This window comes from Synchiropus splendidus, chromosome 6 (assembly GCF_027744825.2).
Source record: "Synchiropus splendidus isolate RoL2022-P1 chromosome 6, RoL_Sspl_1.0, whole genome shotgun sequence".
In the NCBI taxonomy this organism is placed as follows: domain Eukaryota; kingdom Metazoa; phylum Chordata; class Actinopteri; order Syngnathiformes; family Callionymidae; genus Synchiropus; species Synchiropus splendidus.
Genome location: NC_071339.1, coordinates 9,457,917 through 9,476,486, shown reverse-complemented (window position 1 = coordinate 9,476,486; position 18,570 = coordinate 9,457,917). Strand labels below are relative to the sequence as shown.

Genomic DNA, 18,570 nt, shown 5'->3' with positions numbered 1-18,570 from the left:
ATGGTCCTTGTCGCTGTTAACGTGAGAGTTTCAAGTGAAGCGCCATTTTGAAAACTTTAATAAACTCAAAAATACAAACATGTACATTTCTATTTTTATGCAAAGCTACATTATTAGTATGTTAGATTTGTTTACTGAAGAAATCTAATGCACGTTAGGGCCCTTGTAAAGCTACGTTAGTCTTTTACATTTTTCTCATCTTGAGGAAACTTGTGTTGTGTATTTTATCACCAACAAATCACTGCACTCACCAAAGCACACCTGTGCCTCAACAGATCACCCTCACTCTGCTGTTCAAAGCAAGCAAATCAAAGCTTTGAAGTAGCCCAGTGTTGAGAACCCTAACTCTAGTGAAGAAACCTAGGAAAGTGAAGAAGAAGTGAAGCACAAAAGCTTTGTGACGCTATGTAGCGCCGTATGTATTAGTCCTTCCTAAAGACACCATGCATGTGCACGTTTGTAAAGCGAAGCCTTGTTACTAGCATACAGATTTCTGAGTGGCTCATTTGGGATTTTAGCGGATTCTATGTGTAAATTACACGCTATACTGTAATGAGCGCTCTTAAACAACGCTGGCCCCACGCCAGATTATGAAAAAGCTCTTCATGGTGGGGCATGCTGCTGGCTCAGTGGGTGGGCTCTTCGTCAAAGGGAAAATGCTAATGAGCTAACCCACGGTGGTTAAAAAAAAAAAAAACACCAGCCCAAAAGGCAAGCTCGGAAACAGTAAGTTCAGTGTTTACTAGAGTTCTGGCTGGTAATTTAGAAACAACTGGCCCTTTCCTCTGCAGCTGTCTGGTTTCAGGATTTTGATTCGTTTACTGGGGACAAGTTTCATGTGTAAGACCACAATGCATCACTGTAGCGCACTGTCTTCTTACCGGAGACAGAAGGGGCCCTCAGCGTGAAACTCATGCAGTGGTTTTATGCGTGGAACAATGGCAGCGATGTCCAGGAGCCATCTGGTTCATTGTTCTGGAGCAGCTTTTAGGTGCAGTCACTCACCAGTGACAAACAAAGTGGCCGGCACCTTGTTCAACAAATATTATTCAGATAGTCAACTGTGTTTACACTAGACCAAGTGTGAATCTAAAAATCCTTTAGAATCCTTACTTAAATAAAATGTAACTGAAAATTGACCACTTAAGTTTCCTTTTTTTAACAACAGGCTAAAACTGAAGACTCAAAGGCCACATCCCTCTATATAGTCATTCATGGCCTGTAATTTGTTATTGATCGTCTTTGACTCGAGCGACTGATACCGTTTGTCCTTCTTCCATCTTAATCCATATAATTTAACACTAAGGGCAGAAAACTCTTTAAAACCAAATGCAGGGTCAAAAAGAATTAATAATAATTGGTGTCAAAAGACGAGCTCTTACAGAATTTATGGGAGTGTTCTTCACAAAAACAATGGGGAGGTGGCGAGAGGTGCCCTTCTGGCAACAGATTCTAGGATGCTGATGGGATGAAGTTCTTGAGCTGTGTGACTATGGACCAGGACACCTGCATCATGTATGTAATGAATTGAAAGCTGCCGTGTAATAACTTTTAATAACCTTTGTAGGTGAGATGTTGTTGTGCACCCTGAACATTGTCTTACTGAAACAAAGTAAGGGTTAATAAAAGTATTCCTTTAAATGTAATCCATATGGCTTCATGCAGGTACTATGAGGTGTGACCAGTTGCCATTGAACGCTTAACATGTTGTTGTACATTGAATTTTGGACATATTTTACTCAACCTTCAATGCATGTGATAGCTTATTAATAATTTAAAAAAAAAATTACATTGATTTAGTGAAGAACAACCCAGATTTGATGTGTAAGTATTTAAAGGTGCGACTTAATAAATCACATTTCGTGTGGATTTGTCAACATATTTCATTAATTCTGATGGTTAAAAAAGATCCATTGTTGTGCTTTCCACTTAGTTTCACGTCCCAGTTTCAAGGGCTCTAATTGGATTTAGATGTCAGATTGTTTCCAGGGTAAAAACCAAAAAAATTAAGTTCAGTGAGGTTGTTAATGATGTGAATCAGTTTTAGGATGTGTGTGGTGAAAAGGGAAATACTGTGGTTGAGAATGGTGATGGGTCTGTCAAACAAGCGCGAAAGAAAGCTTGGCTCAGTTACCATTCGGTGTCACAGCACGTGTGTATGTGACATAGTGCATGGACGTGTGGAGGATTAGCAAGCAGGTCAGAATTCAAGGCCGGTCCAATCGCCAGTAGCAAAGCCAGCTCATGAAACATGTGGCTGTGTAAGGAAGGAACATGCGTGTGCAAGAGTGCACATGTTGGATCGAAGGTGGCTACTAAGAAATCACCCGCTACGAAGGAGAAGAAATGCAGCAGGGAGACGAGCGAAGAAGTGGGGGGTGGATTGTTAGGGAATCCAAAGGCGGCGTAATTAGGACCAATGGATCCCAGATGGCTGGCTGTCAGTGACGTGAGAAGAGGGACGATCTCCTAATAGGAACCAGACCCACCCAAACGCCTTTGAACTGCCGCTGAAAGGCAGAGAGCGAGAGAAGGAGAGGGAATCAAACGCACCATGAGCCGCGCACGCCTGCTAAATAACTGGCAGCCAGTGAGGGGAGGAAATGAGGAGGAGAGGAGAGACGCAATGAAAGCGCTCTCCTCCGAGTGGAGGGTATGAGGGCGCCCGAGTCCAGATATGCCCCTGGTCTTCTTTCTCAGAAGGGAAAAGTAAGGTCCCTTTGTGTTTCCGTGGAATTTTGCATTTATTTAAGTGTTTACTTTCACAAACCTTGAAACACACTCCCTCACACTGTGGCACTTCAACTCACACCTGGGGAGTTCTCCATCTAGCGGAGCTGGCCGCTTCCCAAAAGTGGATCAAAAACAGATATGAAACACTTCAACCATGGACTTGAAGATGAAGTTGTTCATCCATGGTTTTAATATTCGTATAATGGTGTTTCCATTGCTACTCTATCTGCAAGTTAAATCATTTACCCCAACAATGATTCTTGACGTCTTATGTTCTCATGCTGATTCTTACATAATGATATTAGTGCCATGGTTTATGAGGTCACGGCTTAGCTGTGGACACGAGATACTAGCCAGTATCTACACCAGTATCATGAGCCATCTCTACGAGCGGTGTAAGAAAATATTGATACAGTCAAATATCCCGCCACTTATGATATAATACTCTATCAATGTTTTACTGTAGGTCCTCTGTAATATATAGATATTTTCAAACGGAATACTTGGACTTGTTTGTTTTCGTTTATTGAAGTTCCAACCTGCCATCTGCAGCAAGTAATTCGACTATGAGATCTTGTCTGTGTTCAAGTCCAGTCAATATGACGGTTGACTTTGAAGGCATTCGAAGGGTAGCGCAGACAAGAATGCCATAAGATTCTCTGCTGGCCTGACATAACCAGAAATCATGAGCATATTTATGATGAAAGTGATTTTTTATGTATTTCCCCAAAATATATGACATATACCATATACTATATATAAGAATCATGTGTCATAGTGCATGTTGTTTTTCTAGGTTACAGTTTTTATCCAGTCAAAATTCAGCAACAGTTGCCAGGTTGTTGTATGAAATCAAGTCCAAGGCCTTGAGAATCGACAGGCGCCGGCGCCCTCTGAGTGAACGGGCACATGCAGTTGATGGATAGTTGTGATAGCCAATCAGGTCACCAGTTGGAGACAACAAGGCCTTCCAGCTCGCCTTGCTGAAGATCAGCGCCACGTCCTATGACTTGCAGTAATTTCCAGTCTAACCACAACTTTTTTCTTGCTCTCTGAATCCTGTGGCTTAAACGTGTATGTTTTTTATGAGCAAACAAGCTTCAGACCAATGAAATCGTAGTGACATTCCAGAATCTTTTGCGCATTTCTCCGGCATCAAGAGCCACACCAGCTAGAAAACCCTGGTGGAGAAAGGGTTTGATCAGTACTTCCAATCAGCTACTTGGCCCTTGGTGAGTGCAAACGTTTTAGATTTTTGTACACTGTAAGAGACCTGTTTCTTGAGCCACTGTCGGAAAAAACAGCCTGTCTCTTTGGGAATCTTTCTGACACGAAACTGCGCAAATGAGTGTACAACTGGGTTTCCTCCACATACAAACTAGCTTAAATGAGAGCTGCTACGCCATCAGAAAAATGATCGCTTTTTAAAGTCTCCCATGATCAAACGTATTAAAATGAAATGGAAGCATTGAAACAAACGGATCACACATCACGGAGGTGTTCTTGAACGTGACTTTTTTTTCATGTTGTGACTGAAGTCCGGAAGTCAAGTCGCCGGACATATCAAAAGACAGTTTGGATTGGTAGCAGATTTACTTCTCATGATTAATAATAAGCGTTTTTGCTGTCACCAATTCAGTAAATAAAACAGTCCCCTCTCTCTCGCTATCGATTCTTGACTGGCTGCTTTCCATTCTGTTTTTTTTTTTTGTTTTTTTTTTTATGAACCTACTGCACCAATATAGTGTTACAGCTAATGCATGGGGCAAGTGGATGCTGCTCAAACATTTTGGTAGTAATGGTTTTCCCTTAAGATAAAGGCTCTGCGAAGCAAATATCACTTGCTTTTGCTTACAGTATCACAATATAGCCTATGGTCAGTCATGGATTGGTCGTATCAGCAGATGTCTACCAATCCACAGCCTCATGTTTACGGGACAGGGTCACTTATCGAACTGCTACAAACAGGTAGCAGTTGCTGGCACTCATTTTTCATTTGGTCCTCATTTTTATTGGATTTAAATTTGCGGCTGTCATGTTTTTGATCCTGACAACCGGTGCTTGACAAATACCCTGTAATTTGGTGGAGTAATGAGAGGGGAGCCGTGCTGCACAGAACACTAAGGCAGTGTCTTCACTGATGGCTGCTTCTCCGCAGTCATATCTGGGACTTCATCAGAGAGAAAACGTGTGAAAACGTCTCGGTCGGGCTTCAAATACCACTCGCCTTGACTCAAGTTTGCATGACAGAAAGGCGACACCCCACATTCCAGCTTCATAACTTGGCATTGATCTAGCCTCAGTATGACGACTCATCTAGCCCAGCTCCTGCTGAGTTTGCTCATGGGACACCAAATGTGTCCTGAGGTTATTTGTGGTTTTTTTTTTTGTTTTTTTTACTCCTATCTCCAAAAAGGTTGAAGGTTGAAACAAAAAGCACCACAATGACCATCAAGTCATTACTGTCTGATGGGTTCAACTGTGTGGGTTGGAAGAAAAACCTGAGTTAAAGACCGTGCTCTTGAATCTCAATTTTGATTTGTTGTTTGAGTCTGGCACCACAGACAACAATAGAGGATAGTGTTTGACAAAAGCATTCAAGGTCACTCCATGGACAAATGGAAAGGTCAGGGGCCACTGTAGTAGGTGTAAAGTTGTTGGACTGCTCTATCATATCTGAGAAAAGTTGAAGCGTTATATTGGGTTAAGAGATTTGCATGTTTTGCTCCCTCCCTAACAAGTTTCCTAATGTCCTCTCTAGAGCCGTGGTGATGCCCATCGCCCACGAGTTCTCCCCTGATGTGGTGCTGGTGTCGGCTGGCTTTGATGCAGTGGAGGGCCACTCACCTGCACTCGGAGGCTACAACGTCACAGCCAAATGTAAGCAGGCACATGAAACAGACACCACTGACAAACGCATACTGAAGTCTAAGTCCTGTCGCTCAATTCTATCCCAGGTTTTGGCTTCTTGACCCGGCAGCTGATGTCTCTGGCAGGAGGTCGGGTCATGCTGGCTCTGGAGGGTGGGCATGACCTGAAGGCCATCTGTGATGCGTCTGAAGCCTGCATCAGTGCCTTGTTAGGGATGGAGGTGAGGAGGGGTCACTCTGTTGATCTCAAACTTTGGTGTCGTCATCACACTCACTGAGGGCTTCGTCTCAGGTGGAGCCGCTTTCTCAGTCCGTGTTGGACCAGAAGCCTTGTGAAAATGCTGTGCAATCTTTACAGAGAGTCGTCCAAGTGCAAGGTGAGCTGTTCCCCAGCACCGTCCATCAGGTGCAGTCAAGAGACAGTCGAGCAAGCAGCCTTCATTAGGCTTATGCTTGACACCATCCTGGTCTTCCTCATGTGTCTGCCTTCTTTCTGGGCTCACGCCTCTCTCTTGTTGTAACAGTTAACAAAATTACTGCCTAAACTAATATGTTTTGAGCCTGCGATAAGTTTCCATCTTCACCTTGCAGTCCTTCAGTCGCTTGAATCCTGCTTCTTGTCTGCACCATAGTTTAACATGGCAACTGTCTTGATCACATGACAGATTATTCATGTGATCAAGACAGTTGCCATGATCACATGAATAATCTGTCCATCTTCATGTATCAGACAGAGAGCATGTTTGCAAGTCACATCAAATTATCTTCTTTTTGTTGCCGTGATATTTGTTTGCTTCTGTGCCCCTGAACCTCACCTCCGGTGTTCTGGGCCATTTGCATGTTTCGACTCCCACCCGGGGTCCGAGCCGGAGACCGTGTTGGGACTGTAATTCTTCACATTCCCTAATAAATGTCATGTATACGTGTGAGCGCGTAACAAGGCGAAGTGGGGTGTGACAGCCTGTGCCACTGGAGCATGATATTGTTGGTGGATCAGTCCTGTCGAAACACCCGTGCGTTCAAGATGGCTGAGATACTCATTTCTGAGGAAGCCTGGTCTAGATCTCCTGCTCATGACTTCATAGCTTATGAATTCAATTAATCATCAGAATCAGAAAACTTTATTATTCCTGAGGGAAATTCTGTTCGTAACATGCTCCGTACACAACATAGAACTATAAAATGAAATATGAAATAAATATCTATAAAAAATCTAGAAAATAAATATCTATAAAATAACTATAAAATGAAAAAAAAAATATCTATATATATGTGTCAGTAGCTGCGTCTATGGTCGAGGAATTTACTTAATGTTTTCTAACAAACCCACATTGAGCAAGAGGGACTGCCCTGTTGGGCCACCGTTGTGGCGTAGTTGGACACCAAGTGGCGGGCCACAGAGCTGCATCCTGCGGCCGTAAAAGGCCCCCAGGCCATAAGTTTAAACCCTAACCCTAGTGCTTGTGTTTTGTTTGAAACCTAAAGTTGTGTGGCATCGGTAAGTGATGATGTCTTACAAAGTTCTCTCCAGATTTGTCATGATTCCTGTCTATGCTGTTAAACAGTCAGACTGACCACCTCCGTCCTCCTCCGTCCGCCTCCCTTTCTCCCCCGGACACACACACACACACACTCACGCACACCCTCGCTGACCTGGCTCCAATTATCTTCAAACACTCCTCTGGCGCACGACCTTCTCAAAATCCCATCCTAATTGCGCACAAATGTTATCCCAAGCAAATTCGATTAATTGAAATTATTTGCAAAGCCACAGGAATGTTAAGCTCATAATTTTGCTGAGGATCGGTGCTCCTCTGGTCCTGGAGGTGCGGCGTCCAAGACGTCTGTGAAGATCAGCGCCACAGTCCGCCGGCTGTTTACAACATCCTCCATGTTTAAATTTGCATCGGACGGATCAAAGTGTGTTAACAAGAGCAGGAAGTCTGCCTCCAGGAGGAACACCAGAGTCAAACACTTGAGCTCATGAATCTTCCCTGTCTCTCCGCAGGTGAGTTCTGGAAGAGCGTGGAGGACTCGGCCCTCACCCTGGGTCTGTCCTACCTCCAGGCCCAGAGGCACCGAGTGAGGCGGGACTCTGACAATGACACCGTCAGAGGCATTGCCTCACTGTCCGTCGGAGCCCATGAAGGTGAGCGCACCTCTGGGACGCCGGCGTGAGCCTGAAGCCTTCTTCTTAAATAACCCCTTTCCCTGTTTGTCCAGGAAACGTCAAGAAAAAGTGACACAGTCGTTGTGCTACTGAGGAAGGAAACAACACGCCAGCGTCCTGACAACTGTTGAACACTGGAGCCAGCCCAACACTGACAGTGAGACTACTGACTCCAGCACCGCCAGAAAAAAAGTGCCTTGAGAAATGATCCGACGTCACGTCACATATCAACCCTGCTGTGGCAGAAGAGCAGTTGCAAGTGTAGATATTTACTTTCTAGCATCTAATAGTTGTCAGGTGAAGGAGAGTTTGATATCACCGATAAAACATAATTCGGTTATTGGACTGAAAGGCAATTTTCAAACTTAGTCCATTCCAAATTAAACTACCTGATGGGAGAAAGTGGATCATGGTTATACGTCTTTCTCCGTGTGTATTCCATTTTAGAATCTAGAGCTGCCATGCTCTTAGAAACTACTAGCGGTGAAAATAGTGCATTCTCATTTTAAACGTGTCACGGGAGCAGCGGTGTGTACGTAGTGAGCTTTTATTTTGAAACTCCTACACTGGTTTTTCAACCATTGATCATTACTTGGTGACATGTATTTTGCTACGTCCAACCCGGAGTCAAGTGACATGCAGTGTCCATGTGCATACTGTTTGAGCACATGGATTACTTTACTTTTCATTCCAACTGCACACATTTACCTCCTTCAAGTTCTAGCATCACAAACACACGGGATTGTATCTTCAATTGCTTTAAAAAAAAAAAATCTGTTTTATTCGAAACCCCTTTCAGTATCGTGTCCTTTCTCGGGTCTGACTTTACATGTCAATATCCGGTTTTAGTTTTTTCGATCGACCCAGGCATCATTTTTCTCTGTAGCTGTTTAGCTTTGCACATTCCGTCTGACTTGTCCAGCTCCGTTGAGTCGTCTGCAAAAGAGTCACCTCTTGACTGTTTAGTTCTTCAGTGATGAGTTGAGGAGCCAGAGTCCCGGCTCTCCAATTACAACCAATGTAAAGACTTAGCGCCCCGTCCAGTTCATTCCGCTGAGTCAAGATGGCGCAGCGATTCCCCGTCGCTGTTCCTTCTTGACATTTCCAAGCGCATTATCTCACAGCAGCTCCGAACTGACCAGCTCAACTCCGTCTCTGCTGTCTGCTCGAGTTAGCGGATGAAAGTCGTTGCAGCTGTAACATCTGGAGATGTTGGTCTCAAATATCTCGCCCTGTTAGGTCACATATGATCATATGATTCTTATAAAAGTCCACTTTGAACCGAAATGTGCGACATCAGATCACAGATCTGGAGTCCACATCAAAGATTTGTCATTGAAAGTCTCCTGTGGACTTTCTCTCTTTGAGTGGTGACCGGCACCGTGGTCAATGGTCAGCAGGTGGACGTGGCTGTTGTGATGGGTGACGACGGTCCACTGAAGGTATTATTTTTGCACTTGTGGTGTTCTGTGGTATGACCTGACACGTCTGTAACAATGATTGTGTTTGTAATGCAGTGATGACTTGTTTCTTTCTGACCTGCTGCAGAGAAGGAACGCAGCTGTGAATGTGTCTGTCAAATGTACTTAAAGAGAGGGATGAAACCCTCCTGCCTTAAAAAACAAACTGCATTTGTTGGCCTTGTGACCTTTTCTTAATTTCAAGGTCAAGTTTTATTTCTTGTATTTGCGACCTGTAGAGCCGCTGTGGGAATGAGTTTGTGTCAGACTCCTTTATTTGCTGAGCAGCCTTCTCACCTGCTGACAATCATTCCTGCTGTGATTTGTTTGCCTTGTTCCCAAGGTCTCGACCAACTTGCTTTCTGTACGTCGACAATGTCGCCGTAGGATCCTCCAACTTAGTAGATAGTCGCTCAGCGAGACACACGAGAGAAACGCTGGAATATCGTGCGTCGTAGGGTGCAACTCGGAAGATCCTAAAATGTTCTTAAGCAGATGCTTGAAATAAAGACAGATTTATTTCGGAGAAGATGTCGCGGCTTCAGACGCTGAGCCTGTTTATAACAGATGAAGAATGTGCTTGTTATTTCCAGTGGTTTTTCTTTCATTGGGCCGCATCACGTTTGCAACTGTGTTTGTTTATTAAAGAGTTTTGATGATCAGTGGCGGTCATCATTGGTCAACAATGAAAAGTGAAAATTCCAGATCACCTTCTGTCTTAATCGATCAGGCAAATGTTATGTTTGACCAAAGAATGAACTTTTGTGCCTTTGATTCATGTACAGTGTAAATATCCTCCGCTTTTGTCTTTTGTACTGTTTGTCAATAAAGTTGACTTGTGTTGAATAAATTATTTATTTTTATTTTTGTCATAAAATTCAAAGTTCATGTAACAAAAGTCACATTTTTTACTTCACCATGTTCTCATCACGAGGCCGAAAAAGTGTTTGAAACAAAACGTTCATCGATGTTTGAACCTCGACGGGTAGAATAACAAAGTGCTATTACAAAAGCAAATTTCAATTTTAGCAAGATATTACTTTAGTTTTTAGAGGAATGACGCCATACAATTGAGAAAATCATTGGCAAAAATAAAGCTAAAAGTCTTTTAGAAAACTGCACTTAAAAATATAGTTTCCCAAAAATGTCAGTTAAAATCAAAGTAATGAAATGAAGGAGCTGCAGTAATGTTTACCAAATTACACGCAAGAAAAATTATATTGACAAAAATATGTGATAATCAGAGTAGACATGCTATTTAAAAATTCAGAATTGGAAATTATGTGAAAGTACACAGAAGGCCCGCAAGAAAACTGTTAATTAATTATGGAAATTTCTGAAATATTTAAATATCAATTTATATTTTTCATGTTTTGCCTAAATATATGCAGCATTTTCCCCATATGACCTAATGCACAGCTTTATAGAGCACAAAAATCAATACAATGAAAAAAAGTCTCTGCGTGTTTGCGCATATTAACAACAATCATTGATTGATCAAAAAGACTGCAAAATATGGAAGAAAAAAAAATGTGTGGTGACTGAAGACGTTTCATGAGGAATCTTGAGGGAACGCGACAATAACAAATGCATTGTACAGGAAGCGAATGAGGAAGTTAATATGAACTGTGAGGGACTGTGTGGGTTAAAGACGATGAAATTAAATGTGAAAAATTATGAACACCATTCCTATAAATGCGTGCCTTTTTATGCAACAAACCTGAATAATGATAATTCAAATTTAACGCAGTCTGAGAGAGCTATTCATGTGAAACTTCAGCTGTGTTCGCAGCCTCGATGACCTTGTGTGTTTTCTGCTGTTTAACAACAGAGAAATAGATTCAGTCACATCTGTGTATTGATGAAATGACAGCTACATTTCTCAAAAAGTGCAGGGCGTCGTGATGAAGAAGCCTTTTATTGTCCACAGGAGCCGACACAATAAAGAGGATGAGAAGCAGATGAGCAAAAGAGGAGGAACAGTGGGTTACACACGAATCCTCAACAATGTGGCAGTAATTGCTTCATCATGATTTTTGTACACACAACCGTCCGTGTCCGCGCGTCTCCCTCTCTCGGCCAGAGGAGAGCGGAGACGAAGCCTCCATGGAGCTCGCACACATAAACCTCTCTCAGATTAAAAGCACAGACATTCACAAATATACAGAGAGGCTCGGCGCCGCGGCGCGGCTGCACGCAGCGATTAGCTTATTAGCATGTCAGCTGTAAACATTCCTTCGCTGTCACCCCAGCTAACCAGCTCGCTCATCATGGTCAAAATGTCCGCCGTCTGCTGAGTCAGCGCGAGCGCGAGAGGGTGGCCACAGCCATTTTGTCTGATTGTCCTTGCAGGCCAGCTGTTTGTTTCACGTGGTTCGTCCACCAGAGAGTCGGAGGGAAGACGGGTCCGTTAACATCTGAAAGAAAGCAGAGAGGAGCGCTGGCTTTAGCTCAAGTGAAGAGAATCCAGGAGGCAAACAAACGTTTTATCAGGATTCGCCGTCCGCTCACTTGAACTTCAATACATTAAAAAGAGTTTGATGTGACAACCCTGACACACCTGCTCATATCTGAATCACTGGGCGATTTGACCTTGTTTAAATTGTATTATTATTATTATCACTATTATTTTCTCCTGATCTTATCTTCCTTTGGTTCTGGTTTCGCTCATAATATCGTTGATTTTTTTTTTATATTTGCGGGAGACAGTACATTGGAAGCATAAACATAATCAACATAATAAACATCGTTTTCATGGATTTTAAAAAGTATTTTTGCTCTGTTGAGGCTTCATGTGCTTCACACTTGAATGGTCTCTCTGAGTCTGAGGCTCGACAAAGGTGCTGGGAAAGTGAAGCACCGTCCTTGGGGCTTGTTGTCTTTTGTATTGCATGTAAATGGGTCCCGAACTTCGGCAACCGTTGACTTTCATTTCGAGTGTTCTGAACACACGCTGCAGGAGCTGGTCTGCCAGTTCATCCACCTGGATCTAAGCATCTAAGCACCTCAGAGAGCCGGACGGAAAGGTTCTGGACCACTGTGTGAAGCTGCCTTGTGGACTGGAAGTCTTCTAACTCCCCCTCCCAGCAGCTCCTGAACTGAGCGAGCATGAAGAGAGAATCACGGAGCTCAACTTCAACCGTTCTGTTTCAGCGAAAGCTGATCAGAAGTTTGCTTTACTGTCAGAATAAATTCATCCATGTGAGCCAAACTCAAGTCCTTTACACATGATTTGAAAGTGCAGCGGACAATGGTTTCTAACGTATAACCTACAAAGATGATCACGCTGAAACAACGTTCAGGAAGTAGCTGCAGTGAAGAACATGATGAACTGTGCAGGTGTATGGCACCAGAGTGTCCCTCATGTCCTGACGGGGAGACTCTCCAGCTGCAGTGTATTAAAGTTTAGACTTGTATTTCCCGATTAGAACGACTTTTATAGTCAAACAGAAATGTAGCTCAGCCCTCCACCTGCACTGCGTTTAGAGCTTCAATGGCTTCCCTCTCAAAATAGGGGAAACATGGAGTCAGTTCAGGTGATGGTCTTAGTTTACAAGGTCCACTTCGTGACCGAGAGTTCTTCTTATGATTTCGAAAAAAGACAGGGAACATGTTTCTGTCAGATGCATTACACAAACTATATATTGTACTTCCTTCTTTGCACTATGGAGGCTGCTAGTCATGTGATTTTTTTCCAGTCTATCTATCTATTTATCTAGAGAGAGACACATACACACACCTGCCTTCCTTGACTGTAAATATAAAGAGCTACGACTGAGGTATTCGACTTTTTTTCTCAGAGTAATTAGATGACTTGTATATTGGTCCTGGACCAGTGAGGCCAGAGGTTTAGCCAGTATCATCATATTGAGCTGAAACCGCCGCTTCTTGTCAAGAGGTATTGAGATTAGGTTGAGTTTATCTCTTCACCATGTTTCATTGGAATCATGGTGAAGGGTTTAAAGTCATTTGTTCCTCCGCCATTGGATTGACTTTCAGTGGTCAGACTGTGAGGCTGTGAGGCTCCGCCTGTGTATTGTTATAACAGTGTTTTCAGTTTACCGCTGCTTGAGCCCTGTTATTCCTTCACGTCGGAGCCTTCATAAATGAACAATCCAATCTGGTTTTCAAGGAATATGAACAGTGATTATTCGAGAGAAGCAAAGAAGGAATATCAAGAGTGTTTTCCACCACGCTCCCAGCATGAGCTCGAGAGTGAGCAGGGACAATGCAGGCCCTCCACACACCCTGTGGTCGACCTGACACATGTCCGTCTGCGTCTCTTCAAACTATCAAACTGCAGTTGATGTGAAGGAAACATGGCACATTGAAGACCCTCTGTCTGTCCATGAGCAGCTTTATATTATATTACACATGGCACTTGAGGAAGTGCTCCAGTGATGAGTGAACTGTTTGCTGAATAAAGATTTTTTTTGCCTCTGAATTCTGACAGGTTTTTTGTTTATGTAATTGTTCTGACCATCAGTACAATCTCATTTAGTCTCATTTATCTTGGTGATGTCTTGGTTATGATGTTACAGATCCACTTTAAGTGTCTCTTATTTGGATCAATACATTTTTATTTATTTATTTGTACACATTAATTTAGATTATATTATATTATATTATATTATATTATATTATATTATATTATATATGAACAGATGCTTGGACACAATGGAACATTGTTGACGGCTGAGATGCATTTTTGGTTTAAGGTTGTCCACGTGTCAAACAAACAGTCAGTCAGCGATGCAGCTGCATGAGTGTGTTCCCACACACATACACACACACATACACACACCTGCCTTCCTTGGCTGTAAATATAAAGAGCTTCGACTGTGGTATTAGACTTTTTTTCTCAGAGTAATTAGATGACTTGTATCTGGTCCTGGATCAGTGAGGCCAGAGGTTTAATGCGGGTCCAACAGCTGGACTCTTGCGCGCACGCACACACACACACTCAGGCCTGAAGCGGGGCTGAGGAGCAGTGACAGGCATTTTGATTGTAGAGTAAACAGAAAGATGAGAGTTGTTTTCCAGCTCAAACAGAACAATTGAGTCATTGTGAGTCCGACTGAGGGTCGCGCTCACGGTCACATGCTCCTCAACATTGGTTTCACAGCCATCCCTTCCAACAAGGTGACATCCTGATTAATTTGGTTATGGATGTTCGATGAGATGAAGCAAACGTTCGACCTGGGCTTCCTGCGGAGTCAGTGACAGCATGACAGCGGGCAGGAGTGGAGGGAATGACTGCCGTGCTGCGTTCATGGACACACAGCACTGGCCAGGGAGGCTCAGTAACAACAGTGGGGAACACCTGCAGGGAGCACGTGGCCCGGTGTGTGTGTCTGGACAGTGTTAGCCGTCCGCTCTCACACACTTGTCTTTTATTCTAAACTCGCTAGCTGTCCCGGCACGAACACAGATCACACAAGACGTTTACACTTCCTGTCCCAACAAGAGCCTGGCGGGCGTGCGAGCTTGAAATTCAACATCTCGATCTCTCCCACACAGAGCTAATGAAAGTCTTCAACACGGCAGTGCTGACCCCAGGCCTGGGCACACACACCTTCCTGAAGCCTCACAACTGTTTCCAATCTCAAGGTTCCTCCTTGTCTGGGCCCCGCCGGGGACTGATTGCTCGACACTGGATACAAGAGTCTGAGCAGCGAGCAGCAGGAGATGTGACTCTTTAACTTTCCCTCCTCTCCAGTGGGACCTGCTCCTTCACTTTTAAGGTTTCACTTTGCTTTTTCATGTGGAGCTATAAGAAAACAACTGAAACCTGTGTCGTCCATTAAGTCCTCCGTATTCTCTAATTGTTTTCTCTCTTTATTAGATTTTCCATGATGCTGTGTTGTTCTTCTGTTTCATTAACACCCTTGCCTTCAGTGCCTCACACTGGGATCAACTTGGCATGCATCTATAGCGAATCCAAAAATCCAAAACACCAGAGAGCAACGGCAAAAAGAGACAGAAACACACAGCTAGCTGCACCAGTTGTTGCCTGCTGAAATGAATGGGAGCACTTTCCTCACTGTATAGCCTCCCAACACACCAACCTTCTCATGGTCAGGCCCCACTAAGTCCTTCAGCGGAAGCTATCTGGCAATTTAAGGGCGAAATTGAACAGTTACATCTGCTTTGTTCCCTCTGTTGAATAGATATTTTGACTCTGGACTGTGAATGAATACGACCAATAAATTGTTTGTTTTTTATCCAGCAAACAATATGGATGAGCTACAAGTCGCTGAGAAAAACATCTTAATGTTGATGTTCAGAAGGTAATGTCACGAATGTTTTTACAAAGTTTGTCTTTAAAAATAAGATGAATGTTTTTAAGTTATTACTCCATATTACTTTTTTATGTTTCTCTAATGTCAATAAAACTCCCTCTTGTGTGGATGAATTTGAACGGCGGCATCAGTAAGAGTCATTTCCTTGGGTCAAGTGTGTGGTCTCACCTGAGGTGCGGCTGTGGAGCGTCTCTCTCCCGGTGCACGGAACTAAAGTGTTGGACAGACAGGAGGACAGACGTTGCAGAGGGAGAGCAGGTTTGATGTTGAGAGGAGCAGAAGGGGACACAGAAAACTTTAAGAAGTCGGTCTGCAGACGCACAAACAGAGCAGATGTGAACAGGAACAGCGGGGGGAAGACGTGGACACGAGAGGGTAGAGGGGGAGTGCTAGTGGCTGGTGGACATGGCCCAGGCGCCCTCCATCCTCCAGACGGAAAAGGCGTAGCTCAGTCTTTCGTGGGCCAGGTAGTTGCAGCTGGCCAGCTTAGCGTCCATTTCGTCGCTCTGCAGCACCTGGTAGAGGAAGTCGATGTAGCGCGAGGCCAGCTTCAGGATCTGGATCTTGCTCAGCTTGTCCGATGGCAGCGTGGGGATGATTTTGCGCAGCGATGCGAAGGCGTCGTTCAGCGACTGCGTGCGTTGGCGCTCGCGAACGTTAGCGATGACCCGTTGGGAGTGAAGGTCCTCGAAGGGCTGGTCGGGCCGAGGGCCCAGCGAGCTAGGGGCCAGAGTCAAAACCGTGGTGGGGCTCTTCTTCACCCTCTTGGACGGCAGCAGGCTGGCGGGGCTGCCGCTGCTGCTCTCCTCCGTCTGGCTTAGGCTGTCTTTTTTGGGGTGAGGGGAACGTTTTCTGCTGCTGTGCTGGATGCTCTTCTTCAGACTGCGCTCCAGCTCTTCCTCACTCGCACCCAGGCCTCCTTCTGGGGAGTTGGTGCAGGACACCTCTTCTCTCATCGTTGTCCAACGTCCGACCAAACTGCAGAGCGGGCAAGATGCTTTTTATCCCCTGGAGCAAAGCGAAACTGCGCCTGGTCTTCAGCTCTGCTGGGTCTCCATCAGAGTGGGCGTCCTGTTTCCTGGTCACCTTGTAAAATGTCTCGCGCTCACATTCCCCTTCAACCTGGCAGACGGAACAACAACAAACCATCTGACAGGCTTGTCCACCTCCAACTCTTTTATACTGCAGCGCTGACCCGGGTCCCTCCGGTGCGTCTCATTGGCTCCCCGGACCTCCAGAGGGCGTGATCCGACCTGAACCAGGCACACAGACAGGAAGCCAGCGTTCGTGGGGCGGGTGGTGGTGGAAAGGGGTAAGTGGTGCTCCCGACCAATGAGAAGTGCTCTGACTCTAATGTTTCAGGGACGTCTGCGGCTTTTATGGGTTCCAGATTTGGGCTGCAGCCTCCGCATGCACCCCCATCTCTACATTTCTCCTGATTAGAGCAGAAATCAACAGGAAACACCTCAATGCCCAATATCACAACACGAACACGGGAGGTTTTGTTTGCCGCAATGCTGAGCCCCTGGTTCAAGATGGTGCGCTCCATTATGGAAAGTATAAAAACCAGTGGTGGTACTTTAACAAGTTAATTACAATTCATTAATTACAACAAATTTAATTTAATTCAATTTAATTGAACAGTTTGCTCTCCAGACAACAGGGAACCTTTGTCAGTGCAGGAGTTCCTGGTCCACTGATCACACTGATGCACAAGACACGTGGCAGCTAGGATGATAACAACAACAACAAACATGGAGGAAAAAACATCCCTGAACAAAAGCAAACAGAAGCTTTTGTTTGCTTTTGTCCAGGGATGTTTTTCGCTACACAATGGCCAGAGTTTCCACTAGTCTGAATGGACTTGAAATTCTTATAAAATTGAAATTCTTATACAAATATTTTCAAGACATTAAAAGAGCTTCAGTTTAAATAAGGTGATATAAAAACTTGCATATAGCCTCCATCGTGATTTATTGTGCTATTGTCAAACTGATGCAAAATAAACAATATGTTGTTGTTTAAATGTATGTATGGGTCCATCATTTGATTCAGTAATTAATGGAATCCCACCCCTAATAAAAACATATGGTCTGGAACAAGAACTCTTCTACTGCAGGTGACAGATCATCTCAACACATTTTTCCCATAAATATTCTCCATTATTGACATTCTTTCAAATGGTCGCACTTTATATTAGGGAACATATATTTCCAAGAATAAACGTATTTGCGTGTGTACCAGCAGCTTAGTACCATGGAATTAATATTACTGAGTAACTGAGTAAGTGAGGATTATTTTGTAGCCTTGGTCATGGTGGTGAGCTCAGAAGCAGCGACGCTATGAAACAGCAAGTAGCCAGGTCTGCAGTGGTCAGTACAGTTTAGGGTTGTGGAAGCAACTTCTCCATTCACTTGAGGGGCGAAAGAGCGAACAAGCAACTGGAGCTTCAATGCTTCGGGTGAACACATTCTCAGATAGAATTACACCATAAACAGCTCAGAGAAAACCTGAAGAAAAACTAGTCCTGCTGTCCGACAGAGTGCTTACAGAGCATCAAAGCTGCTCACATGACCGGCCCCTCTGATAGGCATTTATAGGCAGATAGGTAGCTTTATGTTGCAGTGCAAATAATTCTGCTCTGAAAGACGAGAAGGAAAGGTTCATGTTACTGCAAGTAGGTCTAGTTGTCTAGTGGTTGTAATGTCCTTGGGGACCGGTGCGATTGTTCCTCCAGTCTTGTATTTTCCTTCAGTGCTTCTGTATTAGTTATCAGATGACCTTATCACGACTGTCTTCCTCCATATCCACAGCCACAGCCTTCACCCCAGCACAGGACTCTGTAATGCTGACAAGTGAGTTATGATTATGAAGCATTTTTGTCAAGTAAGAAGGCGCCTGATGTTAGATATACTGTTGGTAGCATCACGTATGTAATGAACAAAACAAAACATCTCCCGAGTTTACAAAGTGTTCATGCACAAAGACAGCTTCACACAGTTTTTTTATTTTTAAACCTCCATTCAATGTAATAT

The 18,570-nt window shown here is 44.0% G+C and overlaps 2 protein-coding genes across 3 annotated transcripts in view; one reads left to right on the top strand and one right to left on the bottom strand.

The window, feature by feature from the left end:
* Positions 1–10,030, top strand: part of LOC128761170 (histone deacetylase 7-like) — a 39,356-nt gene extending 29,326 nt beyond the window's left edge. For both annotated transcript variants that reach the window (XM_053869196.1, XM_053869195.1), the window contains exons 21-25: positions 5,495–5,613; positions 5,691–5,824; positions 5,896–5,980; positions 7,612–7,752; positions 7,827–10,030. In XM_053869196.1, the coding sequence (XP_053725171.1) occupies positions 5,495–5,613; positions 5,691–5,824; positions 5,896–5,980; positions 7,612–7,752; positions 7,827–7,846 (499 nt within the window). In that variant the 3' untranslated portion in view covers positions 7,847–10,030. The remainder of the gene's footprint in view (positions 1–5,494; positions 5,614–5,690; positions 5,825–5,895; positions 5,981–7,611; positions 7,753–7,826) is intronic.
* A 1,137-nt stretch (positions 10,031–11,167) lies between these two features.
* Positions 11,168–16,656, bottom strand: LOC128760800 (twist-related protein 2-like). Its single transcript, XM_053868472.1, has 2 exons — positions 15,704–16,656; positions 11,168–11,650 (listed from the first exon to the last, which is right to left on the bottom strand). Exon 1 carries the CDS (start codon positions 16,489–16,491, stop codon positions 15,925–15,927), a length of 567 nt encoding a protein of 188 aa, XP_053724447.1. The 5' UTR covers positions 16,492–16,656; the 3' UTR covers positions 11,168–11,650; positions 15,704–15,924.
* Positions 16,657–18,570: the final 1,914 nt, after the last annotated feature.